Source organism: Chiloscyllium plagiosum, unplaced genomic scaffold, assembly GCF_037043375.1.
Source record: "Chiloscyllium plagiosum isolate Xiang-an unplaced genomic scaffold, Cpla_swu_hap1 HiC_scaffold_7, whole genome shotgun sequence".
In the NCBI taxonomy this organism is placed as follows: domain Eukaryota; kingdom Metazoa; phylum Chordata; class Chondrichthyes; order Orectolobiformes; family Hemiscylliidae; genus Chiloscyllium; species Chiloscyllium plagiosum.
The window spans coordinates 46973253-47000443 of record NW_028270145.1 but is presented as its reverse complement, the minus strand read 5'-3'; the positions used below and the strand labels follow the sequence as shown (position 1 = coordinate 47000443).

The 27191-nt window shown below is 39.1% G+C and overlaps 1 protein-coding gene across 1 annotated transcript in view; it reads right to left on the bottom strand.

Moving 5' to 3' along the window:
- Nucleotides 1-13227: 13227 nt before the first annotated feature.
- The window catches only part of cwc22 (CWC22 spliceosome associated protein), a 112811-nt gene continuing 98847 nt past the window's right edge, over nt 13228-27191 (bottom strand). Inside the window, exons 18-21 of the mRNA XM_043693495.2 lie at nt 19131-19258; nt 16992-17093; nt 16664-16890; nt 13228-14194 (exon numbers count right to left, since the gene is read on the bottom strand). Of these exons, the coding sequence (XP_043549430.1) occupies nt 13605-14194; nt 16664-16890; nt 16992-17093; nt 19131-19258 (1047 nt within the window). The 3' untranslated portion in view covers nt 13228-13604. The remainder of the gene's footprint in view (nt 14195-16663; nt 16891-16991; nt 17094-19130; nt 19259-27191) is intronic.

The following is a 27191-nucleotide window of genomic DNA, read 5'->3' as shown; positions in this document are numbered from 1 at the left end:
GGAGATGGTAGAAACCATGAAAGCAATTTCATCTTCCACAGAATGTGGCATCAAGTGGACAAGACTTTATTACTCAATATTTCAATATCATCTATGTACAAAATCACAAGAAGCAGACTGAATAGCATTTAGTCCCCTTTACTCCCCAAATGCAGTCACGTTCTTGATTTTTGTACAATATTCTGTATCATTGTAAAAACAATGTGCTTACTCCAAAAACGGAGAGCAAAATACAAATAAATACTTTCAGCTTATGCTATTTGCATGTTCAGAAAATCATGGTTGGAGCTGAACAATACAACTAGTGACACATGTTTTATCATTTTCATCCTAACACATTCCTTTGGTATTAGATGCAGAAGGCGGGCAAATAAAAATAGCAACAAATGACAGAGCAAGCATAATACAATTGAAGAAACAAAAGGTTGTCGCCAAGTCTGAGAGGACACAGTGAAGTTAGCCCTTTATATACTGCAGGACTTACCTTCCGACATAGTGCTCTAAATTTTGCAGTCCGTGGCTGACTTCAAAAGAAAGCCAACCAAAAGATCTAGGCAACTCCATGGCATGGGTTTCTCCTATCCCATTGTCAGTTTAAATCAGATGCCAAGGAAACAAATTTTTAAGGCATGCAGCAAGCAGTGAAATCAACAACCATAGTAAGCAGCCAATCACAATGAAGTATTGCAACAGAAAATAAAAAAAAACTAAATCCTTCTCCTTTGAATTTACAAGTTGAAATAACTAAATAAATGCCTGAAAACTTGAGTTCAGACAGAATAAAGTTGTGAACTTTAAAGATATAAAATGTGAGGAAATTAACATGAAGATATTGAACATTCCACAAATATAAAAAGCTATTTAGGGACAAAGATGATGCTTAGCAGTAATTATCAAGTTTGTCATCTATCCACAACAGCCTGTTCAACAAAACAACTTTTCCAAGCAAAAACAGTTATCTTTCCATCGATTCTTGATTTTCCATTCATCACAATCTGGAGATTTTCAATAGTACATCCTCTTAGAGGGTGCAGCATTCTTGATAGCATTCTTCATAGTTATCTGCATATACACTGATGCCTGACTGTACTGTCACTTTCAGTCTCGTAATGACAGTGAATGCCCTGCTTGGCCAATGTTTCCATGCAAAATTCATGATAAAGTTCAGAAAAGGAGGTGGTGACTTGATCGAAAAACACAAGATCCTGAGAATATTTCACAGAATGCATGTACAAAGGTCATTGCGGAGGTATCTAGAAATAGGAGTTGCTGTTTCAACAAAGGAGTGATCCATTAAGGATGAACTTTATTTTCTCACAGAAGATCATGCATCTTTGGAACTTGAAGGATGACAAAAGCAGAATCCATGCATTTGTTTTTTTAAGAGGAGGTAACAGATGGATTCTTGATAAGCAGTAGTAGTTATAAGGAATAGGGATCGTGGAGTAATCAGATCAACCATGATCTTATTGTACGGTGGAGCAAACTTCAGAGTGGCGTAGCTGATTTCTGCTCATTCATTGTTTCCTAAATATTAGACATGTATTGGATAGATGTTTTCTCCCTTACGATACAGCCAACATTTATCATCATCATCAATGGAACAAATTATCTTGTTATCATGTGCTAATTGTTGGAAATCCTCTCCTAAAAGTTAGCTACTGCACTTCCAAACTTTGAACAAAAGCACTTTGTTGGCTATACAGATATTCAGCACTTCCGGACATGGTCCAAGACACTATATGCAAGTCTTGATATGCATTGCTCATGTAGCCAATGGTAAGGGGATGTGGAAGGTGCACAGACATTTTGTAGGGTCAAGTTACATATCATCCAGCACCCTGTTACATGAATAAATTTGAAATCTGTTAACAGCACAGCTATCTGAAACACAAGCTGATACTATAACTTCTTTTGTGACAAACAGATATAGATATCTTGCATCCATCTGATCATCTTATTCCAATACTCCAGGGACATCTACTTAACTTTCACTGTGGGAAAAAGACTGGGGTGAAACATATTGAACACTTCTTTGCCTTAAACTGCAATGTTAAATGAAAATTAGGTTTTGTTAAATTCTGTTGTCTTCGCAGGATTTGGCATGCAGCTGTATCCAAGAGATATGATGTTTTAGTGAGGAAGTTTGAAATACGTAGATAACTGTTGTGCTCTGGATGTCTCAGTCACCTTAGTGTATCCACATTTACATCCTGTTTTACAATTCAGTCTATAAATAAGCTTTCAATCTTTTAATCAAAGTTATCTCCTATTTGTTGCAGTCTGCCATTGAAACAAGGTATTTGCAATCTTGATGATGGAATAGTGTGTTGCAGGTTATTAGATTGCACAGAAATCTCTTGATGCTTGGGTGAATACACAGTGATTATATATTAGAGAAGATTTGTAGCTCAGGTTGATGATTAGTACGTAAGTTAGCTCGCTGACCTAGAAGGCTTGTTTTCAGATATTTCATCACCATATTTGGCAACATCAGTGAGAGTCTCTGATGAAACACTGGTGGTGTGTCCCACCCATTTATAGGTCTTGGTTTCTTAAGATGGGTGATGTTTTTTAAGGTTGTGTTTTTTTCAAGGGAAGGTAGATAGGGTCCTATTCGACATGTTTTATCAATGGAGTTCTGGTTGGAATGCCATGCCTCTAAGAATTCTCGTGCATGTTGTTTCACCTGTCCGAGGATGTGTGTGTTGTCTCAAAGTAGAGTCCTTCTTTGTCTGTATGTATAGAAACTAGTTATAGTGGGTCGTGTCTTTCGGTGGCCAATTCGTGATCATATATCTTGGTGGTAAGTTTCCTGCTCGATTGTCTGATATAGTGTTTTATACAGTTCTTGCATGGTATCTTCTAAATGGCCTCAGTTTTGCTGGTGGTATCTCTTGGATCCTTCAGGTTCATTTGTTGCTGTTTAAGTGCGTTGATATGTTGATGGGCTACCATGATGTAAGGTAATGTGGCTATAGATTTTGGTTACGTTGTGTCTGCTTGTCTGGGTTTGTTTCTGAGGAATCGGAGGAGTGTTTATTTGGTACTCGTTTTTCTTAAAAACGTTGTATCGATATTTTTCTTCTGCTTTTTGTAGTTCTTGGGTGCTGCAGTGTGATGTAGCTCGTTGAAATAACATCTTGATGCAGCTCCGTTTGTGGGTGTTGGGATGATTGCTTCTGAGGGTAAGTGTTTGGTCTGTGTTTGTTGTTTTTCTGGAGATGCTGGTTTGAAGCTCTCCGTTAACTGTACATTCACCTGTCATGCCTCCTATAGCGAATTGAAAGGGTTCAGAAAAGATTTACAAAGGTGTTGCCAGGGTTGGAGGATTTGAGCTATAGAGAGAGGCTGAACAGGCTGGGGCTGTTTTCCCTGGAGCGTCGGAGGCTGAGGGGTGACCATATAGAGGTTTACAAAATTATGAAGAGCATGGATAGGATAAATAGACAAAGTCTTTTCTCTTGGGTGGTGGAGTCCAGAACTAGAGGGCATAGGTTTAGGGTAAGAGGGGAAAGGTATAAAAGAGACCTCAGGGGCAACATTTTCACGCAGAGGGTGGTACGTGTATGCAATGAGGTGGTGGAGGCTGGTACAATTGCAACATTTAAGAGGCATTTAGATGGGTATATGAATAGGATGGGTTTGGAGGGATATGGGCGGGGTGCTGGAAGGTGGGACTAGATTGGGTTGAGATATCTGGTCGGCATGGACGGGTTGGACTGAAGGTCTGTTTCCATGCTGTCCATCTCTATGACTCTGTAAACATACACACCGATAACAATATCCTGACAGGTATAAAATATAAAAAAAACAGGAGAACGACAACTGACTCCCATTCCTAGATGTGACAGTTGAACTTACAGTTAACGGAGAGCTTCAAACCAGCATCTCCAGAAAAACGAACACGGACCAAAGACTTAACTACAGAAGCAATCATCCCAACACCCACAAACGGAGCTGCATCAAGACATTATTTCGACGAGCTACATTACAATGCAGCACCCAAGAACTATAAAAAGCAGAAGAAAAATACCTATACAATGTATTCAAGAAAAATGGATCCCCAATAAAGGTAGAAAAAAGGACTGCAGATGCTGGAAACCAGATTCTAGATTAGAGTGGTACTGGAAAAGCACAGCAGTTCAAGCAGCATCCGAGGAGCAGGAAAATTGGATATCTAATAAACACAATTCTCCGATTCCTCAGAAACAAACCTAAACAGGCAGACACAAACTATAGCCACATTACCTTACATCAAAGGTATATGAGAAATAACTTCCAGATGACACAGACCCCTTGGCATCATGGTAGCCTACAAACCTACCAACACACCACAAAAGTGACAAATGAACTTAAAGGATCCAATAGATACTACCAGCAAAACTAACGTCATTTACAAGATACCAGGCAAGAACTGCAAAACACACTACATTGGACAAACTAGCAGGAAACTTGCACCAGCATACATGAACACCAACTGGCCACAAAAAGACACAACCCACTATTGCTAGCTTCTATACATACAAAGAAGGTCACCACTTTGATTGGGACAACACACACATCCCGGGACAGGTGAAACAAAGACATGCACAAGAATTCTTGGGGGCATGGCATTCTAACCAGAATTTCATCAATAGACACACTGATTTAGATCCAATCTACCTTCCCTTGAAAAAAACAACCATAAATGACATCACCCCCTTAGGAAATCAAGTTCTCCTTCCTATCGGAAAGATGTTGTGAAACTTGAAAGGGTTCAGAAAAGATTTACAAGGATGTTACCAGGGTTGGACGATTTGAGCTATAGGGAGAGGCTGAACAGGCTGGGACTGTTTTCCCTGGAACGTTGGAGGCTGAGGAGTGACTTTATAGAGGTTTACAAAATCATGAGGGGCATGGATAGGATAAATAGACAAAGTTTATTCCCTGGGGTCGGGGAGTCCAGAACTAGAGGGCATAGGTTTAGGGTGAAGGGGAAAGATATAAAAGAGACCTAAGGGGCAACGTTTTCACACAGAGGGTGGTACATGTATAGAATGGTGGAGGCTCGTACAATTGCAACATTTAAAAGGCATCTGGATGGGTATACAAATAGGAAGGGTTTGGAGGGATATGGGCCAGGGACTGGCAGGTGGGACTAGTTTGGGCTGGGATATCTGGTCGGCATGGATGAGTTGGACTGAATGATCTGTTTCTGTGCTGTACATCGCTATGACCTATAAATAGAGAGGTGGGAGATACCACCAGCGCCTTACCAGAGGCTCTTACTGATCATGTTACCTAGTTTGGTGATGAAACGTCTGAAAAGAAACCTTCAAGCTCAGCAAGCTATCTGACATACTTAGTGATTATATATTACCAATGCAGTTATTCAGTTTATTTTTAACAGAGTTATCCACGAGCTTAAAATAACAATAATGGCTGCATCAATTCTAAAAGGATTGTTATTCTGCATGAGCTTACTTTTAATCTACCTAACTCCATTTGGCTGGCCCTTAAACACCAGTACCAATGTAAGGCCATTCCAAAGTAATCAACTGTTGTAAAAATACACATTTTACCTTCCACATCCAATTCCACTTGCCCACAGCTATAAACAGTAATTTATATACATCTCATGTCTTATAATTGTCAATGTACCACTGACACCTTTGGTCTATATTTGGGAAGTAATGTAGCAGTTAAATAACCATTAATGAAATTCAAACAAATGACTCCAGTTTCTATGAAAGCCTCCAATAAATGGAAAAGTGTCCGTTTTTCAAAAGTCCATCTGAATTGCTATTGAAGTGCTGGAACATTCTAGTGTGCTTTACCTAACAGTTTTCAGAGCTTTAACAAACATAGCATATCATGTAGGACAGATTCTCTCCATTGTTGTTGCTTCCCCACTGCAGCAGTGGCAAAAAAATTGAACATTTAACAAACTGAGAGAGACACATCTACAAGTGAATATCAACATCAGTCTTATGTGCATTCTAAATTCTTGACAACACCCCAAACGCTTCTGTGTTTAGATAAAACCATTTCCAGAAATGTAAACACAACATTACTAAACAAAGTTGAAGCATGGTTACATAAATATTTCTGAATATGCAACTTAAGGTTACTACTTTGAACCAAATGAAGAGAATACTTGCGAGAACAAACCAGTCATTCTAACCTTTGATTATTGAATGGTCATTGGTCACATGTTGTTTTGTTCATCTGACAAAATTTACTTTTGGCAAGCAAGGAACATTGTTATCATGAACAAATGTAACAATACAACAGAAGGATCAACATTAATTTCTCATTTGCTGGTCTAAAGGAGCTGTATGCTTTTATGCTTTTACGTGTGCTTACTCCAATGTATTACCAAAACATACAGTTCTCCTAAGCCAAATAGATCTTATAAAACATTTCAAACTTTAAGATACAAATTATTGCTATGACATATTTGTAGCATGGAAAGTCTGATCGTATACCACTCAATGTTCTGAAGTGTCACAATCAACTGCATGTTCTGAATTTAATATCCAATTAACAACTTACATCTGTTCAGCTCATGTACAGTGTGTTTCATCACCAAAAATATGCCAAGCAAGCTGGAAATATCTTAATTACATGCTTTTTGTTGATGGCAACTTGTTCTACTTTTTTTGATTTCTGCAATTGATCTGGCATCGGACTATGCACTTTCAGGACATTGAGGCATATCATGACAGTTATATCAGTATGGCTTGTCAACACATTTCAATAAGCCCAAAAACAGCTTGAACTTTCATCCAAGATGGCTCCACTTTGTATTTCCTGTACATAATGCAATCAAAATCAGGAACTCAACAGCAAATTGAACAATGTTGCCATAGTTTAAGAAAAATAAAACATTCAGCATTTCATGAATATATCATTTTTGTACGACATCTTACACGTTTAGTCACACTAAATCAGAGTGGGACTAAGGATCACTCTGTGAGGGGCTTACGCGAGTTCAATTTACCAAATGGCCTGCTTCTGTGCTGTAAATAACTCTGACTTGGCATAATAGTACTTGAATTAAGATTAGCTATGAAATTTCTGAAATATAGACTAAGGTATGAAACCTAAAATGGCTTTCCGATGAAAAAGGATAGTCGGGCACAGATTAAAGCATACAGCTCCTTTAATTAAAATATGCTACAGATTAACATGATCATATCAACAACATGATTAATGTTAACTATACAATTCTAACTGCTTGAGTGCATACATTATTGCATACTAAGTAGATTAGGAATTTCTGTTTAACTTATTACTGTATACATACTTAAATGAAGTGATTGCAAACATAATCTCTGGAGATCAATCATACTTAAAAACAAAATCGATACATTCATGCTTCTGAATTACCTGAGATGATCAACTCAATCGAGAAATGCATGTTTTATTTAACAATCATAAACAAATCATTTCCAAGTTAAGAACTCTTTGGGGACAAAAATGTGAAACATCTTTGCTTCTTCAAGTCACTGCAGAACTGACCCATGAAGCATCACCACACATACAGATAATTAACTTAAGCTTGTGAAATTTTAATTTGTTCAAAGAGCTAGATGATGCTGTCTGCATTTCCAACATAAATCATAATGCACATTAAAACAGAGGTCTGGTTAGAAACCAGTCTATTTTCTATTGAACAGAAGTAAATAATTCCGATTTGATACATCACTGACACAGTTTAAGGCTGATCAGACATCCTGGCACTCAATAAATCCAGTGCTCTGTATAGACATAGTGGATTTCACTTGTTTGGGGGCAGAAATTTGGTACATATTAATGATTCACATTTTATTCAGGAAACAGTGTGAAATCAGCACTGTAGTAACCAAAGTATTTGAAAAAGGGTTCTATGCTTGTTTGGGATTCTTCTATAAAGTAAACAGAAACATCGGTCGAGTGTGTGCCATGCAGGTTCAGATTGGTTTTTACCTGTTCCACAGCCATCCTTAAATGGTCTCCTTGAGGCAACAGAAAAAATACTTGCAAGTAATATTTCCTGCTTTTTTAAAAAAGTGGAGCTTAGAGGAAAAGGAATGTTCCTTAGTACAACTACATCAACTTTAGCTGCTGCCAGCCCATCTTCATCTCATCTGTGTTCATGTTCCCCATTCCCCAAGCAGGAAAAATAACTTTTTAAAAAAACTATTAAGGGCTATAGGTTTCACCACACACTATCTGGTTGATTTTTCTTCATATTGCTCGCTTTTTTGTTGTTGCTGCTCCTGACTCTGTAAGAAATCCTATGCCTCACTTCCAGTCAGCCTTATTTCTTTTCCTATCACCCTTGGCCCAATATCCTTGACCAGTTTTGCTTGCTTTCCTGAGACACAATCATGCTGCCCTCTAAGTTCTCACTGCACTTCCTCTTGTCTCACTTAACAATATTCCAAGTCCTGTTCAACAATCTCCCTTTGTCCCTCATCATCCTCTTCTTGCGTCCCAATTGTTTTCACTGTTCTTCCCCCGTCCAAAGTCCTAACCTTCCAAATCTCTTTTCCCAGAATCTCAATTTCCTGGCCTATTGTTCAATTATCCTCTTGAATATCAGGCTATACTTATTCAAGTTTTTCTCTCCTGTGCACAAACTGGCCCCAGCCACTTGAGTGGAGATCAGATAACTGTGGCACAAAGTTAAGGATAGTTTTCTGGTGCAAAATTTAAAAGGTGTTATTCACCCAGATTGTTGGAAGCAGTATTTGGAAAATGCAAGTAAAGCACACTTAGTCTAATTTGTTGGTGTATTTAACATCTTATACTCCTGATTTGAAACGAGCATGAACTCGATAGATTCACTGCAATTATACAAGCATGAAATCAATTTGGTAACATGGTGGGCCAGTTGCTGCTTTGACTTCATTGCATTTCTATGTTATGAAGATGTGGGTGCACTGTACCTTTAAGAGAGTTAAAAGCTAGCACTGACAGCACCAAGTATTCTCAATAAGACATAATGCAAAATATGGTCCAGCTACTGGGGTAGCTGGTTGCCTGGAGATAAAAACAGATTCAACTTAGGTCATTCAGTTTAAATTATACCCTAATAAAAAAACCAAACTCCAAACAAGTTCGCATTTAGTATATTAACAATCTTAAAAGCCAATGACACAATCCAATGTTTTGGGGATAAAAGACTGGGGAAAATTGAACAGTTGGGAGATGAACTGCCAAATCAACGATATCTGCAACTGCCCAGAAAAAGGTACCTCTCTTAAAGGTACCTTTATTGATCAGTAACCTGTAAAGCTGAATCCCCAAGAAGAACAAAAGATGACAGGAACAAAGAGAAGAACCAAAAGTTGCCTGGTTTTGCTTTGTAAATCTTAATCAGGAGTTTTATCGGACTAGTATTATAGAAGGGAAGGTAAAAGATAGGCTAGAGGAAAGAGTTGTAAATAGTTGATTTTTAATTATTTTCTGTTATACTTTAAGAAATAAAGTTGTTTTTACTTTAAATAGTTCTTGGCCTCTCGAAATTTCATAGATTACTGCATGGGATAAATCGTTTCTGTGTTGCTGGTTTAAATTAAGCAGGACAGTTTACCCCATGTTATAACAACTACTATGAGTAGCTGAAACATCAAGAGATAACAATGACATCATGAAGACTGTGCATACAGCTGTTCACAAGCCTCACTTCAATTTAGTTCCCAGTTGTATGTGCTCCATAGTCCCATGAAATGTCATTTGTGCTTTGATGCGACAAGGCTGGAAAGCCAATTGATGCCATTCAAACAATGGAGTGAGGGTAAAAACAAGCATTGATTAAGCAGAGAGCTGCATGTTCAAGGGTTTGAGAGAGAAAATTCAGATCCAGATGAGTGGTAATTTGAGTTTTTGAGAAGGGTTCACAATGGCAGATTTAAGCAGGTACAGAAGACATTATCTGAAGTGAAAACAGTTAACATGAACTAACGTGGAAAGCTGGGATGTTAGCTATTTAATGTGAATATAGTTGAGGGAGGAGGAGACAGGTCCCACTGGCAAGGTAAGCTTGTGGATCAGGAAGGTTAAGAAATAACAAAGAAAAAAAAACAGTTCATGGTAACAAGGAACCAAATTTGGCCCAATGGGTCAAGAGAAATGAAGGAGTGGCAGAGGCACAGAAATCTCATAGTTTTAGTCTAATAAAGAAGTAATTTATGGGATTCTCACTTTTCTTGTTAGAGGGGAGGGTGGAGAGGATAAGCCAGATGGGTTTAGCCAGGGTTACATTGCATTCCTAAAAAAGGTAGGAATTTTGGTAGAATCTGCAGATTCAAATTGCAGAGTGAATAGGTGACTTGTGAAAAAGTACCAGATATGTGCGAAACAATGACCATTTCCAACGAATGAATAGTAAATTGCCTTGCCCTGGCCTGTAAAGGTAACCAATCATTAAATTCTTTACAATGACCACCGACCAAAGTTCAATGTGACCAGCCAAATTCAGAACTGGTCAGGTAGAAACTAATTATTTCCTAAGTGCTTCCTTCCTCAATGGCTCTCTACTGACAAGAAAGTTTGCAAAGAATGTGACTGGCTTATGTGTCACTTATGTAGGCAGGTGTAGCTTCATCACTGCTGAAGCAGCTCAGTGTCATTCTGGATAAAGCAATCCCAGCCACAGCGTACAACCGACTTGCATTTAGGCTGTAATGTTGACGACAAGATTCATTGCAGCAATATACTCGATTCACTTCAATAGTATTTTGTTGAAAAGACATTTTGTTGCCACACAGTGTCCAACAATAGAATGGATTCTTCCAGTGTACAGCACTTGCCAGGTACTACTCAAAAGGTGATCAATTACATTGACAACCAATTTAAGATAAAAGCAGCAAGTGCTGGAGTCACTCAGGTGGTCTAAAACATTTGACAAAAGAAAAACAGAGTTAACAGTTCAAATCCAGTGTGACTTTTCATTGGAGTTATCTGGAATGCCAATAAAGAGTCATATCAGATTCAAAACGTTAATTGTTTTTCTCTCCACATGTGCTGCCAGGCCTGCTCAACACTTTCTAATTTTAATTCAGATTTCCAGCAGAGGTTACCTCAAATTCTCAAGACACTCACCATTGTGACTTCGACATACACTGACATTCATTCATTAACAATGTACCTAGATCGTGTAGTTCCCAAATACCACTGAGTGAGCACCATTACTATCAAGAGAACTTTTTCACACTATAGGCAGATGTAATAATTGTGGCCTTACCATCATTACGCTCTTGCAGAGTATTATCTTTTAAAAATATTGTAACACGAGGTCTGTAATAGATACCAGTTGACCACATTTGGATGGTTTTAATAAAGTTATAAACTATTTTAAAAATGCTTAAGTGATTCTCAAAAAACTATTTAATATCATCATAACAACCAGATTTTATACATCTTTCATAGCTGTCAATTTGCACTTTCAGTCGAAATTAATTCAATAACATTGTGAGTTTATGTGAATTGCACACACCTTTTACCTCAAAGCAACCAGTATATTATGGCTTAAAACTTGGCCATTTAGGACAAAAGTGAGAAAGTCATACGACATGGCAACAGACCCTTTGGTACAACTCGACCAAGCTTCCCAAACTAAACTAGCCCCACTTGCCTCACTGTTTGGCCCATACTCCTCTAAACCTTTCATATTCATATCAAAATGTATTTTACATTTGTAATTACCTGCATCGACCACTTCCACTGCCAGTTCGTACCACATATAAAACTCCCTCTGGGTGAAAACATTGCTCCTTCGGTCTCTTGTAAATGTTTCTCCTCTCACCTTAAAAATATGTCCTCTCGTTTTGAATTTCCCCACAGGAGGGGAAAAAAAACCATTGCTATTCACCTTATCAATGCTCCTCTTCATTTTATAAACCTTTGCAAGGTCACCCTTCAACCTCCTAGACTCCAGTGAAAGAAGAACAAAACTATCCATGTATCTCAAATCCTCTAGTCTGAGTAAGATCTCTTCTGAACTCTCTCCAATTTAATAATATCCTTCGCAGGCCGACCAGAACTGTACACAGTATTCCAAAACTGCCCTCACCAATATCCTGTACAATCTTAACATGACGTCCCAACTCCTACAATCAATTGCCTGAGCAATGAATACAAGTATGCTAAGTGGCTGCTTGACCATCCTGTCTACCTGCAATGCAAATTTCAAACAACTATGTACCTAAACCCCAGGTCTCTCTTTTTAAAAACACTACCAGGGTGCTATCATTAACTGAGTCCTGACCGTGCTTGTTTTACAAAAAATGCAATACCTTAAATTTATCCAAATTAACCCCCATCTGCCACTTCTCAGTCCATTGGTCCAACTGATCAAGATCTCAGATAGCAGTCTTCACTGTCAAACATACCAGCACCTTTGGTGACATTCACAAATTTACCAATCGTTCCTCCTAAACATATAAATTTATGAACACCATGAGGTGTCCTCAACATTTAGGTGGTACTGGGATTAACAATGCTGCTTCACAGCACAAAAGAACCCGGGTTCAGTTCTACTCTCAGGAGACAGTGTGTGTGGAGTTTGCACATTTTCTGTGTCTGCATGGGCTTCCTCTGGGTGAGTCTCCCAGACTACAGATGCGCAGGTTAGGTGGATTGACCATAGAAATGCAGAGTTAGGGGATGGGTTAGTGTGGACTTCATTGGCTGAATGGCCTCCTTCTACACAGCAGAGATTCTCTGATTCAGTTGAGAAATATCATCAGTAAATAGCAACATTTTGGTTTCCACAATACAGCTCAGAACACTAATTTTACGCATGTAAAAGTAAAATCAAACTTTTGAAAAATTGCATTTTAAGGAAGTATTATTAAGTATTGTTAATACCTTTAGCTTAAGCTGTAGTGCAAAGTTAATGCTTTGAACTGACTTATACTAACTTGACCAACCCACCCTAACATTTACAGCAGTCAATGCTAATCGCCATTAATTCACAAAAGGCACTTTGAAGTAATAATTTTAAAATCTAATATACATATTAACCGTGAGCAAAACAAATTCTATGCTGGATATAACCTTTTCTCAAATTCAAGCTTTGTGTACATAATTAACTTCACAGTATTTCCTTAAAATCAAAAGAAAACAATGCATCTACTTACCAAACTCAAAGATCTGTTTGACCTTATTCATTATTAGTAGAAAGAGATCTTACTAAAACCAAAACATAATACAAATTGAACGATATAGGTACTTGATAAAATTCTTCACAGGTGTGACATATCTGCACGATTTTTATTTCAATTGACAAACAAAACATTTACATGGAACAAGAGAATGTCAAATCCTCTATAAATGCATTATCAAAGATATCACTGTCCACAAAATAAATCTGCTCATCTTTCAGATTTGTCCAAAAGGAAAATTGTTTGAAGGGTATTTCCTCAGAATTTATTTGAAAGGCAGATTTTTTTTTAATTACAAAATATGACAACTGGAAATAGCAGTTTGTAAAGTTCCAGTGGAAACTACGTACACATCAGCAGTTCTATGCAAGACGGGTGGTTCCTTCTCTTTTCGCTGTGGCATTGATACTTCCCCAAGAGCTCTGGCAATGCAGTTTTCCCAAATAACAGCACTGTAAATTCTGTTTAGTGTCTTCTTGGGGAACTTTCTCTGCACCTATCGTCGTCCTTTCTGTAATCCTTAGAGCGGTCAGAATATCTGCTTTCCTGACGGTCATGCTTTCCTGATCGTTTATCCACACCATTCTTTGGGCGGTCCTCCTCACTATTTCTTGATGTCATATCCTTGCGGCTTCTCTCTTTAGATTTTGACTTTTCTCTTCTTCGACTGTAGTGATCCTGGCTATCTTTACTCCTGGTGCTATTTCGGTCATTTTCAGAACGAGAATGGTTTCTTGTGTCTTTTCTGCTTTCAATACGTTTATCTGTGAAATCTCTGTTTCTGTCACGACCTTTGTCCCGATCAGAACATGTCCGGTCTCGTTCGTGTACCTCTTGATCATGCCGGGTCGGTTCATCTCTTCTCTCTCTGGACTGTCTGTAAGTTCTGCCACTGTTTCTATCCATTTTGCTATCCTGCTCCTCACTGCTGCCACCATACCTGCTTTCTTGCTTTTTTCCAGATCGCTTCCTGTCACTTGGTTGTTTTCTACTGTCTGCCTTTTCTTGCTCTTTCTTTTTATTCTGTACCTTCTTGTTCTTTGAATTTAAATCATCTGTTAAGAAAAAAAGTCATTAACTGTAAATGCATGTGTTTAATGTTGTTTTTTGTTCGGCTACCTTATCACAAATAGATATATATATATAGATTTATACAAAACTCATTTCAAATTCAAATAGAAGTTAAATTATATAAATTGTTAATGCCAGATTAGAAGTTGTCATTTAGCATCCATGCGTTTGCCTGCTAATTTGAGTTTCAACTTAACTGCTGATTGCAGTATTTTAATTACAATTTCAATTAGAACTTACAAACCCAAAGAAATAACTGAAGCATCATAATTCAACATGCACCAACACTTTATTTTATTATGACAAAACTCTAAGTAACAAAACTGTCGTTCACATTGTAATGGACTATCAAAACAGTAAGTATGAAATTTACATCGTGGCCAGGGAGAAAAGAAAGAAATATGGTTCTCCAGAACAAGCCAGAAAAATGTGTTAAAATAGATTGAGCCGTTCAGTTCCCTAACTCAGTCCTTCTGCATGATTCAAAATCTGAGATAAAATGCAATTGAGATGCAACAGTAACTTGCATGTTATCAAGCTGCATTTGGGGAAGGACAAGTAAAACCACTTTCTACAAAATGATATTTTCCCAATGGCTCAGATTTATTAAGACAGTGGATATGAACAGTGGTTTCAACAGATTGCTTGCAGCTATTCAGGACTACTGTGGGTAAATGCATGAATTTACATTACTTTCTTCATCTCCTAAGTGCCTATTTAATCCCAAAATTTATCAGTATTTAATGAGTCTTCAATCCATTTTCTTCAATTCCAACCACACCAGAGGTAAATGGAACTCATCTATTCAGAATAATTTGCCCCTTGGGGCACATTTACATGCTTGATGCTTTTTATCATCTCTCAGATAAATTTACAATATTACCTGTCTCTGCAAATGAAAAATATTAGCCAGAGAGCTAAAAACAAATTTAACTGTAATAACATGAAGTTCTTAACTCTCCAATATCCATTTCTAAAATTCAGAAGACAAATGGGAACATCAATTCAAAGGTACATTAGAAAATCAATTTAATTGAGCACACAGAAATAACAACAGTAAAGCAGCTCATCCATGTTCAGTTTGACAGGTTGCAAAAATCCAATTTCTATTAAGGATCTGTCTGTTCAGGTCAAGTCAAACAGATACATCGCTTGCACTTGTCCACATAACAGCCATCTGTGCCTTAACTAAAGATACAAATTTTCCCTTTTTGCTCTTCACTATAATGGATCAGTTAAATTCAAGTTGTCACAATCTGTCTACCACAAAGCAAACGAAGAGATTGAAAATACTAAATTTCCGATGGCATTAGTTCACTTTCAGATTTCTATTTAAAATTACATTTATATACTTTTGAAAAGGTTAGAGAGCTGGAAACTGTTTGAATTACATTAATGAATGCTATTCTCCATTAAACAGCACTTCATAAATGCCAACTTGTTCTTTTGACTCAACAGGTGAAAATGTTAACATATGTGCATTGTGCAAATAACCAATTTCCCAAGAGTTTATGAAACCCTATCAACAAATTAAATTATGTCCGGTCTAAACAGAATATATAAATTGTTAAAACTTTTCATCTCAACTGTGGAAATTACCTGCCAAACTCCTATTCTCAATATACAGTATACTGTCAAACTGAATTGCAGGGCTAAAGTATTCACTTAAGATCAAAAGCAACATTTTACTCATGATTGCTGTTTGCACTTTGTCTGTCTGATTGCACAAGAGAATGTTGGAGGTTTTCAGTTCACTGCACAAAAGTGAAACTACGCAATAACTAAATAATTGATGATATTGATAAATAATAAGATGACCAAAATCATTCAGAGAATTCACCACAAACACTACTGGAATGGAAGCATGTAGCAAAAGGGAACACTGTGCCTGCAATAAATTTGTCTTTGCCCCTCTCAGGTAAGGGAGGTTAAGTAACTGCTTTCACTAATTAGTGGTAGCAGTTTGAGGACAACAGCTGCCGTGGAGTGATCCTTCAACAAACAATCAATACTTTCAGTGAGAGGGAAAGGAAAGGGGAAAACCATGTGGTACAGCCTGTGCCCTGTATCTGTTCAGTTAGCACAAACGTCCAACTTCCTGCACCTGAATTACAGTCTTTGCAAAACAACGTCCAATAGATTTCAGCTCCAACATTGCTAAGACGTGAAATGGCTCTTGAAACTGTCAGGATCTGAATACACCACACCTAAATTTAAGAATTTTTGGAAGCCACATTACAGACCCAGTCACCAAACATATCACATTTGGAAAAATAGATTTGGGAAAACACATGGCTTTTGTGAAACATTTAGGCATAACTTTAACAGCAACATGAGCAATGTTGGAGAAAGATTATTTGTATTTTTAAACAGTAAAGGGAAGCATGGATCAAATTCTTTTTGGAGAGGGCGTGTGGGGCAGCAGGACAAAAACACAGTGAAAGAGTACAAACCTGAAACACTGCTGCTGCTGGAAGATGAGGAGTCACTGTCGCTCGATGATCCAGAGCTGCTGTCACTGTCACTGCTGCTGCTACTGCTGCTGCTTTCAGATCCTGAATCAGTGGAAGAATCTGAATCAGACGAGGATGAGGATGAAGAAGAATCTGATGATTCAACATCCTGCCGCTGGGTCATTATTATTTTTGGTGCATTTTTCAAGTGCTCTCGCAATTCATCTCTGAAGTAGATGCATAAAATGATTATTATTAGAGCCAAACACAAATGAAGTGAAATATTGGGTTTAAAAAAAAATAAAGAGAATTAGGGAGGTATACATACGTTAATCCTCCAAGACCAATAGAGGTAAAAAAATTGATAGCAAATCGCGTATTGCGTGGATTATCCCTGGGAAAGAGACCTTCAAAGAAAGGCTGTAATGTCCTGCGAAAAGTATTTATTAATAAAAACTTAATTTAATCTTAATCATGAAATTATGTCAATCTTCTGTTTTTTGAATCTCACAATAATCAAATTATATATTTCAATTAAAAAAAGTAGATATATTCAAGAGTTAAACAACAAACTTCAGGAATTTATTGTTTTTGTCTTATGAAGTAGCTTTCCCAATTGAGATGGGAAAGAACTGTTTAATTTCAAACTTTACATAAATAGAATTTCAGATGTAAATTTATTTCAATTCAATTCCATGTATATTGCAGTTTGCCTTGGCAACATTTAAAAACATTCTGCACATGAAATGGTTTCTTTCAATTGTAACATTGTCATCATTTAAACAGAGTTATGATCTATTTTCTCTGTAAATCTATTTATTGCCATGATGTGGAGGAGCTGGTGTTGGACTGGGTGGACAAAGTTAAAAATTTCATACTAGGTTACAACTACCTGATGAAAGAGCAGCATTCTACAAGTTAGTGCTTCCAAATCAACCTGTTCGACTATAACCTCGTGTTGTGTGTAGCATATGATCCTTGTAAGGTTGACATACACATCTCAAAGGCTAGGTTGCTTGAGCATAATCCCTGTTTGTCCCATATTCTACAAATGACCAATTACTAGACTGCTGCATCCTCAATTTTTTTTAAAAAGTTTTCATTCACAGGAAGTAGGCTTCACTGACTGAGCCAGTATTTACTGCTCATCCCTATTTGCCCTTCAGAGGGCAGTGGTGAGCTGCTTTCTTGAACTACCGCAGTTCCATTTTTTCTAGGTAGACCCACAATTCCATTTGGAAAGAACCCTCAGAGATATTGAAGGACCTGTGCTGCCTACTGAGAACACTGGTTATGCCCCAAAATAAGCCCTTCAGAATGTAAATGGTGTACTTCAAAATACAGTAATTATGCAACTCTTGGGAGTTTGTCAAAGTATTCTAAGGGGTATTCAGGCTTGACTGACTCCACAGCAAATGTCTAAATCATTTGAACTCATGAGAGAAATAGTTGGACTTGAGTTCTGACGTTGTCATATCAGACTCAAAACATTAACTCTGCTTTTCTCTCCACAGATTCTGGCAGACCTGTGAGATCCTTCAGCATTTTGTCTGTTGATTTCTAGCATCCACAGTATTTTGCTTTCATTTCAAGTCACTGTGCTTGCTGTTTACAATGGAGATTATTTAAGGTACATAGGATTTCTTATCAGGGCCATCTGTGGAGTGGCTTAGCAGTTAACAGATTAATTCAAATTACTTGATATCAAAAAGAGACCACTTAAGTTTTAAAACCTCATGTGCCCATAACTTTCTAAACCAAAAACGAGTGAGTACTTGAACCAAGGCTACAAAGGATTTTCCTGCTTTCTTACAAGAAAATATACAGCAATGTGGAATTCTCCTCTACTTGTGAGCTAAAGGTAGTGAGAGATTTCAGTTCAGGGAAGTTCAATCAAATTATTCAGAGTGGGACATTGACATGAATACAAATTCAACCATTCGTTCCTCTTGTCTTTCAGTAAAACGATAGTTGATCTGATTATGGCCTCAACGCCACAGTTCATCGATCCGTTAACTCATCATTGTCTTGAAACTATTTAATCCCTCACCTCCAATGAACTCTAAAGTGCAAGATTCTAGTAAATTCCTAATCTTCTTTATTGATAACTGCATGCCCTAGATTTATTCTGTTCCACATAGAGAAAATATCACTTCAGCATCCACCCTGTCAAATCTCCTCAGTATCAAATATAGTTAATTCTTCAGAATTCCATTGAATATAGGACCGGCCTTTGCCAATCTTTTTCATATCTTAAATTAGAACGAGGTTTCTAAACTCTGTTTCACAACCTGTTGACAGGCACACTTGCCAAATATATATTAGTTATTACAAATTTATTTCTCAATTGAACATAATCAATAACAAATATAAATTTTGGAACCAGATCACTTAATTGCTGTAGTTATTACAGGAAGGATTTAAGTCTAACAAGAACAAACTATCATGCAATACAGTTTGCACTTACATGTCCTGTAGCCTTTGATTTAATTTGGGTAGCCCCATATATTCACAAAGCTCTTGAAAAAGAATCTTCACAAAGATTCTGCTGGAAGATGTTGTTGTTTCTTCACTTAAATGGATACAATCTAATACCTACAAAAAAAAGGCAGGAAAACTGAACTGAGACTTTAACCTAAATGTTATGCTACATTTACCGATTTGTTAAAAATTCCAACAGTGCATCTTACAGCAACATCATAAACTTGAGATATATAATGCACAAGGAGAATAATCACAAAACAAGGGTCCAAAATACTTCGACATCATATTTCCAAATTATTCAAAAATACTTGCTCTTAATAAGTTAATGACAGGTAGGTAACCGGAATGTTGGCTGCTCACCTCCTATGGACTGAATGAGCCAAGATCCAAGTTCTATAACTTTTAATTTTCAAAATGGGTAGATTAAAGTGCCATACTGAACTAATTTTGTGAAAGCTGCAAAACTTGAAAGCAGTTGGAGTTTCTCAGAAGTGAAAGAACTGTGCAATTATTTTTTGTTCCCCTTCACATTCAAATAAACATGAAAACCCGAAAAAGTAAAAGTGACTTTCCATCAAATCCTCTTTCTGCAAACACATACAAAGATAGTGGCATTAAATCAAATTAACGACACCCTCATATTTTTTTGGTCAGAAGCACAGAATATACAAGTTGATTATGAAATTACATAAATCTTTAAGATGACAGTTTGAGTCATGCATAGTTTTGAGCTCCACATTGTAGAAACTTTACTGAGCCAATCATAGTGCTGTGTAAATCACTTCGAGGCTAATGGGCATGAGAAAATACAAATATTAAAGTAGTTCAGATTTTGGGATAATTTCAGTTCAACAGAGAAATTATGCTTGAAATTGCTTTGCGACAGGAAACAGAACACAAAAAGTGATGATTAGCAGTTAAGTAGTTTTGAGTGGGTGCCTCAGATTTAAATTTAAATACAAGAAATTTAGTCCAGAAGTAAGTTTAAGAAAGAAAATTATCAAATGCTCTGTTCAAATGACTGTCTGAAGTAGACGTGATACCCATGTTTAAAAACAGGTCAGATACCTGGCTGATAAATGGGAGACAAAAGGGTTTGGATTAGAGAGAGTACAATGGATGAGCATCACAGTGATACACTGAAACAGATTGGTTGTGCCAGTTTTCTGTTATAACTTCTACATATTTCAATACACCAAACCTGAGATTCAACTGGATGTAGGTTTGCTCGCTGAGCTGGAAAGTTCGTTTCCAGACGTTTCGTCACCATACAGGCGAGCATCATCAGTGAGCCTCTGGATGAAGCACTGGTGTCATGGCCCGTTTTCTATTTATGTGTTCAGGTTTCCTTGGAATGGTCATGTCATTTCCTGTTCTTTTTTCTCAGGGGGTAGTAAATGGGATCCAAGTCTCTGTTTGGCATGTCCTAGGCTCAATGTGTTGTCCCAGTCAAAGTGGAGTCCTTCCTCATCTGTATGTAAGGATTCCAATGAGAGTAGGTCATGTCTTTTTGTGGGCAGTTGATGTTAATGTATCCTGGTGGCTAGTTTTCTGTCTATTTGTCCAATGCAATGTTTGTTACAGTTCATGCAAGGTATTTGGTAAATTACATTGGTTTTGCTTGTTGTCTGTATAGGGTCTTTCAAGTTTATTAGCTGCTGTTTTAGTGCATTGGTGGGTTGGTAGGCTACCATGATACCAAGTCTGAGTAGTCTGGCAGTCATTTCCGAGATGTATTTGATGTAGGGGAGAATGGGTTGGGGTTTCTGGACGTGTTTTGTCTGCTTGTTGGGGTCTGTTGCTGAGAAATTGGCAGACTGTGTTCATTGAACCCACTCTCACTAGAATCCTTACACACAGATGAAGAAGGACACCACTTTGACTGGGACAACTAGGACAAGCCAAACCGAGACACGCACGAGAATTCCTAGAAGCATGGCATTCCAACTGGAACTCCATCAACAAAAACATTGACTTGAATCTCATTTACCACCCAGAGGAAGAAGAACAGGAAATGACATCACCAACTCAAAGAAACCTAAACACATGAATAGAAAGCAGACCATGCCACCCAGAGGCTCACTGATGATATTACCTAGTACGATGACAAAATGTCTGAAAACGAACCTTCCACCTCAGCGAGCAAACCTACATCCAGAACCTCAATCTGAGCTACAAATCTTCTCAAAACTCACTGAGATTCAATAACATGCAATTCCTTTAGGAAAGTATTGCTACAATTTTGGACCAATTAAAACATTCAGCATAGCAGCTATGAAGAAGACCTCCCTGCGCCAGCTAACTACAGCTCGCTAGCTCCATGCAGCTCTTCCCCTGCACCTGACTGAATGAAACTGACTAATCCTTGAACTTACCTCTCAGACGTCAGTGCAAATAGATAGTTAAGGCATAAGCAAAATATTAGCTGGTAGAAAATTTTGTTGTTGTAAGCTCAATTGACATGTTTTAACATTGGCACTACTAAAACTTGCTGATTCATAAAATGTTCGTACAGCTCCTTTAATGTAACATTACATCACAAAGCAAAATTTGATGTTGTGCCAATTAAAGTGATTAGGGCAGACAATAACAAGTTAAGCTTTCAAGGAACATCTTAGAGGAAGCAAGAGTGTTAAAGTTAAAGAAATTTAGACAAAGAATTCCAGGGCTGAGGGCTGAAGAAGCTTTCGGTCCAGTCAACAATGATGGATCAATTAAAATTGAGGTTGCCCAAGAGGCAAGAATTAGGAAAGCTCAGACAGGAGGCTCGTGGGCCCAGAGCAGCTTAAAGATAAGGAGGGGATGAGGCCAAGGAAGGAGTAAAAAAGGACAAGAATTTTAAAATCAATGTGCTACTTGGAAGAGACAACAGAAGTGATGGATCAACTAGGGTGGCTAATGTTGTACCACTTTTTAAGAAAGGTGGGAGAGAGAAAGCAGGAAATTATAGACCAGTTAGTCTGACCTCAGTGGTGGGAAAGATGCTGGAGTGGGGTGGGGAGGTCATTCAAGAGCTCAGGGAGTTAGGCTGCAAGCTAAAAGCTAGGACAGAGAGTCGTCATTTCTGGGTTGTTGCCGGTGCCATGTGATAGTGAGGCAAGGAATAGGGAGAGTGTGCAGTTGAACACGTGGCTGCAAGGATGGTGTAGGAGGGAGTGCTTCAGGTATTTGGACAATTGGACTGCATTCTGTGGAAGGTGGGACCTGTACAAGCAGGACGGGTTGCACCTGAACGAGAAGGGCACCAATATCCTGGGGGGTAGGTTTGCTAGCACTCTTCGGGGGGGTTTGAACTAATTTGGCAGGGGGATAGTCCAGCAAGTAGGCTAGCTGTTTGTCAGGATGTCCAAGAATGTAGGGAGGCTGTGAAGAAGGTGGCACAGACAGGGAATACTTGCGGACACAGAGATGGGTTCAAGTGCGTATACTTCAACGCAAGGAGTATCAGAAATAAGGTGGGTGAACTTAAGGCATGGATCGGTACCTGGGACTACGATGTTGTGGCCATCACGGAAACGTGGATAGAAGAGGGTTGTTGGAGGTTTCTGGTTACAGATGTTTCAGTAAGATTAGGGAGGGTGGTAAAAAAGGAGGGGGGGGTGGCGTTGCTAATTAGAAATGGTATAACGGCTGCAGAAAGGCAGTTCGAGGGGGATCTGCCTTTGGAGGTAGTTTGGGCTGAAGTCAGAAATAGGAAAGGTGCAGTCACCTTGTTGGGTGTTTACTATAGGCCCCCCATTAGCAGCAGAGATGTGGAGAAACAGATTGGGAAACAGATTTTGGAAAGGTGCAGAAGCCACAGGGTAGTAGTCATGGGCGATTTCAACTTCCCAAATATTGATTGGAAGCTCTTTAGATCAAGTAGATTGGATGGGGCGGTGTTTGCGCAGTGTGTCCAGGAAGCTTTTCTAACTCAGTATGTAGATTGTCCGACCAGAGGGGAGGCCATTTTGGATTTGGTACTCGGTAATGAACCGGGACAAATGATGGGCTTGTTAGTGGGTGAACATTTTGGTGATGGTGACCACAATTCTGTGACTTTCAACTTGGTTATGGAGAGAGATAGGTGCGTGCAACAGGGTAGGTTTTACAATTGGGGGAAGGGTAATTACGATGCTGTAAGACAGGATCTGAGGAGCATAAGTTGGGAGCACAGGCTGTCAGGGAAGGATGTCGTGGAAATGTGGAACTTTTTCAAGGAACAGATACGACGTGTCCTTGATATGTATGTACCTGTCAGGCAGGAAAGAAATGGTCGTGTGAGGAAACCTTGGTTGACGAGGGAGGTTGAATGTCTTGTAAAGAGGAAGGAGGAGGCTTACATAAGGTTGAGGAAACAAGGTTCAGACAGAGCAGTGGAGGGATACAGGATAGCCAGAAGAGACCTGAAGAAAGGGATTAGGAGAACTAAGAGATGACATGAAAAATCTTTGGCGGATAGGATCAAGGATAACCCAAAGGCATTTTATGCGTATGTGAGAAACATGAGAATGACGAGAACGAGGGTAGGTCCGATCAAGGACAGTAGTGGGAGACTGTGTGCTGAGTCGGAAGAGATAGGAGAGGTCTTGAATGAGTACTTTTCTTCAGTATTTACGAACGAGAGGGACCGTATTGTTGAAGAGGAGAGTGTGAAACGGACTGGTAAGCTAGAGGAGATACTGGTTAGGAAGGAAGATGTGTTGGACATTTTGAACAACTTGAGGATAGACAAGTCCCCCGGGCCTGACGGGATATATCCTAGGATTATGTGGGAAGCAAGATAGGAAATTGCAGTACCGTTGGCAATGATCTTTTCGTCTTCACTGTCAACGGGGGTGCCAGGGGACTGGAGAGTGGCGAATGTTGTGCCCCTGTTCAAAAAAGGGAATAGGGATAACCCTGGGAATTACAGGCCAGTTAGTCTTACTTCGGTGGTAGGCAAAGTAATGGAAAGGGTACTGAGGGATAGGATTTATGAGTATCTGGAAAGACACGGCTTGATTAGGGACAGCCAGCACGGATTTGTGAAGGGTAGGTCTTGCCTTACAAGTCTTATTGAATTCTTTGAGGAGGTGACCAAGCATGTGGATGAGGGTAGAGCAGTGGATGTCGTATACATGGATTTTAGTAAGGCATTTGATAAGGTTCCTCATGGTAGGCTTATGCGGAAAGTCAGGAGGCATGGGATAGAGGGAAATTGGATAGAAAACTGGCTAACCGGTCGAAGTCAGAGAGTGGTGGTAGATGGTAAATATTCAGCCTGGAGCCCAGTTACAAGTGGAGTTCCGCAGGGATCAGTTCTGGGTCCTCTGCTGTTTGTAATTTTTATTAATGACTTGGATGAGGGAGTCGAAGGGTGGGTCAGTAAATCTGCAGATGATACGAAGATTGGTGGAGTTGTGGATAGTGAGGAGGGCTGTTGTCGGCTGCAAAGGGACTTAGATATGATGCAGAGCTGGGCTGAGGAGTGGCAGATGGAGTTCAACCCTGCCAAGTGTGAGGTTGTCCATTTTGGAAAGACAAATAAGAATGCGGAATACAGGGTTAACGATAGGGTTCTTAGTGAGGTGGAGGAACAGAGGGATCTTGGGGTCTATGTTCATAGATCTTTGAAAGTTGCCACTCAGGTGGATAGAGCTTGTAAGAAGGCCTATGGTGTATTAGCGTTCATTAGCAGAGGGATTGAATTCAAGAGTCGTGAAGTGATGTTGCAACTGTACAGGACTTTGGTTAGGCCACATTTGGAGTACTGTGTGCAGTTCTGGTCGCCTCACTTTAGGAAAGATGTGGAAGCTTTGGAGAGGGTGCAGAGAAGATTTACCAGGATGTTGCCTGGAATGGAGAATAGGTCATACGAGGATAGGTTGAGTGCGCTAGGCCTTTTCTCAGTGGAACGGCAAAGGATGAGGGGTGACTTGATAGAGGTTTATAAGATGATCAGAGGAATAGATAGAGTAGACAGTCAGAAACTTCTCCCCGGGTACAACAGAGTGTTAAAAGGGAACATAAATTTAAGGTGAGGGGTGGAAGGTATAGGGGAGATTTCAGGGGTGGGTTCTTTACCCAGAGAGTGGTGGGGGCATGGAATGCGCTGCCTGTGGGAGTGGTAGAGTCAGAATCTTTGGTGACCTTCAAGCGGCAATTGGATAGGTACATGAATGGATGCTTAAGCAAGGACAAATGTTCGGCACAACATCGTGGGCCGAAGGGCCTGTTCTGTGCTGTATTGTTCTATATTTTATGAGTCTATTATAAAGGATGAAATTACAACACATCTGGATAGTAGTAACAGGATAGGTCAAAGTCAGCATGGATTTATGAAGGGGAAATCATGCTTGACGAATCTTCTGGAATGTTTTGAGGATATAACTCTGAAGATGGACGAGGGAGATCCAGTAGATGTAGTGTACCTGGACTTTCAGAAAACTTTTGATAAAGTCCCACATAGGAGGTTAATGAGCAAAATTAGGGCGCATGGTATTGGGGGCAAAGTACTAACTTGGATTGAAAGTTGGTTGGCTGATAGGAAACAAAGAGTAGTGATAAATGGCTCAATTTCGGAATGGCAGGCAGTGACCAGTGGGGTACCGCAGGGATCCGTGCTGGGACCGCAGCTTTTTACAATATATGTGAATGATATAGAAGATGGTATCAGCAATAACATTAGCAAATTTGCTGATGATTCTAAGCTGGATGGCAGGGTGAAATGTGATGAGAATGTTAGGAGATTACAGGGTGACCTGGACAGGTTAGGTGAGTGGTCAGATGCATGGCAGATGCAGTTTAATGTGGATAAATGTCTGGTTATCCACTTTGGTGGTAAGATCTGGAAGGCAGATTACTACCTCAATGGAATCAATTTATGTAAAGGGACAGTACAGAGAGATCTGGGTGTTCTTGTACACCAGTCAATGAAGGTAAACATGCAGGTACAGCAGGTAGTGAAGAAGGCTAATAGCATGCTGGCCTTCATAACAAGAGGGATTGAGTATAGAAGCAAAGAGGTGCTTCTGCTGCTGTACAGGGCCCTGGTGAGACCACACCTGGAGTACTGTGTGCAGTTCTGGTCTCCAAATTTGAAGAAAGGCATTCTGGCTATTGAGGGAGTGCAGCGTAGGTTCACGAGGTCAATTCCTGGAATGGCGGGATTACCTTACACTGAAAGACTGGAGCGACTGGGCTTGTATACCCTTGAGTTTAGAAGACTGAGAGGGGATCTGATTGAAACATATAAGATTATTAAAGGATTGGAAACTCCGGAGGCAGGAAACATGTTTCCGCTGATGGGTGAGTGCCGAACCAGAGGACATAGCTTAAAAATACGGTGTAGACCATTTAGGACAGAGATGAGGAGAAACATCTTGACCGAGAGTGGTGGCTGTGTGGAATGCTCTGCCCCAGAGGGCAGTGGAGGCCCAGTCTTGGATTCATTTACGAAAGAGTTGGATAGAGTTCTCAAGGATTGTGGAATCAAGGGTTATGGAGATAAGGCAGGAACAGGATACTGATTAAGGATGATCAGCCATGATCATTTTGAATGGTGGTGCAGGCTCGAAGGGCAGAATGGCCTACTCCTGCACCCAATGTCTATTGTCAACAGGATTTGATGCAAGTATCAACATAAGTAAAGATTTAGAAAATGTCACATTTACGAATGATGTTATATTTATGCAGGATACTATACAATTCTTTTGTGAGGAACTGAATGCAGCTGAAACATGCATTCCTCAGTTGTGAATTATGTAAAAGTTACATCACTAAACTGGTCCAACCAGCTTTATTTAAATAGTAATAACTGAGTAACCATACCATCATGTATCATCCCAATTATGCATTTCCCCCACGATAATTTCAGAGAAAGATCAAATTTTGAAACAGATGTGGTCCAACTCATCCATGCCAAACAGATATCCCAACGTAATCTAGTCCTACTTGCCAGCACCTGGTCTATATCCCTCTAAAGCCTACCTATTCATACACCCATCCAGATGTCATTTAAATGTTGTAATTGTACCAGCTTCCACCACTTTCTCTGGCAGCAGTTCATTCCATTTATGCACCA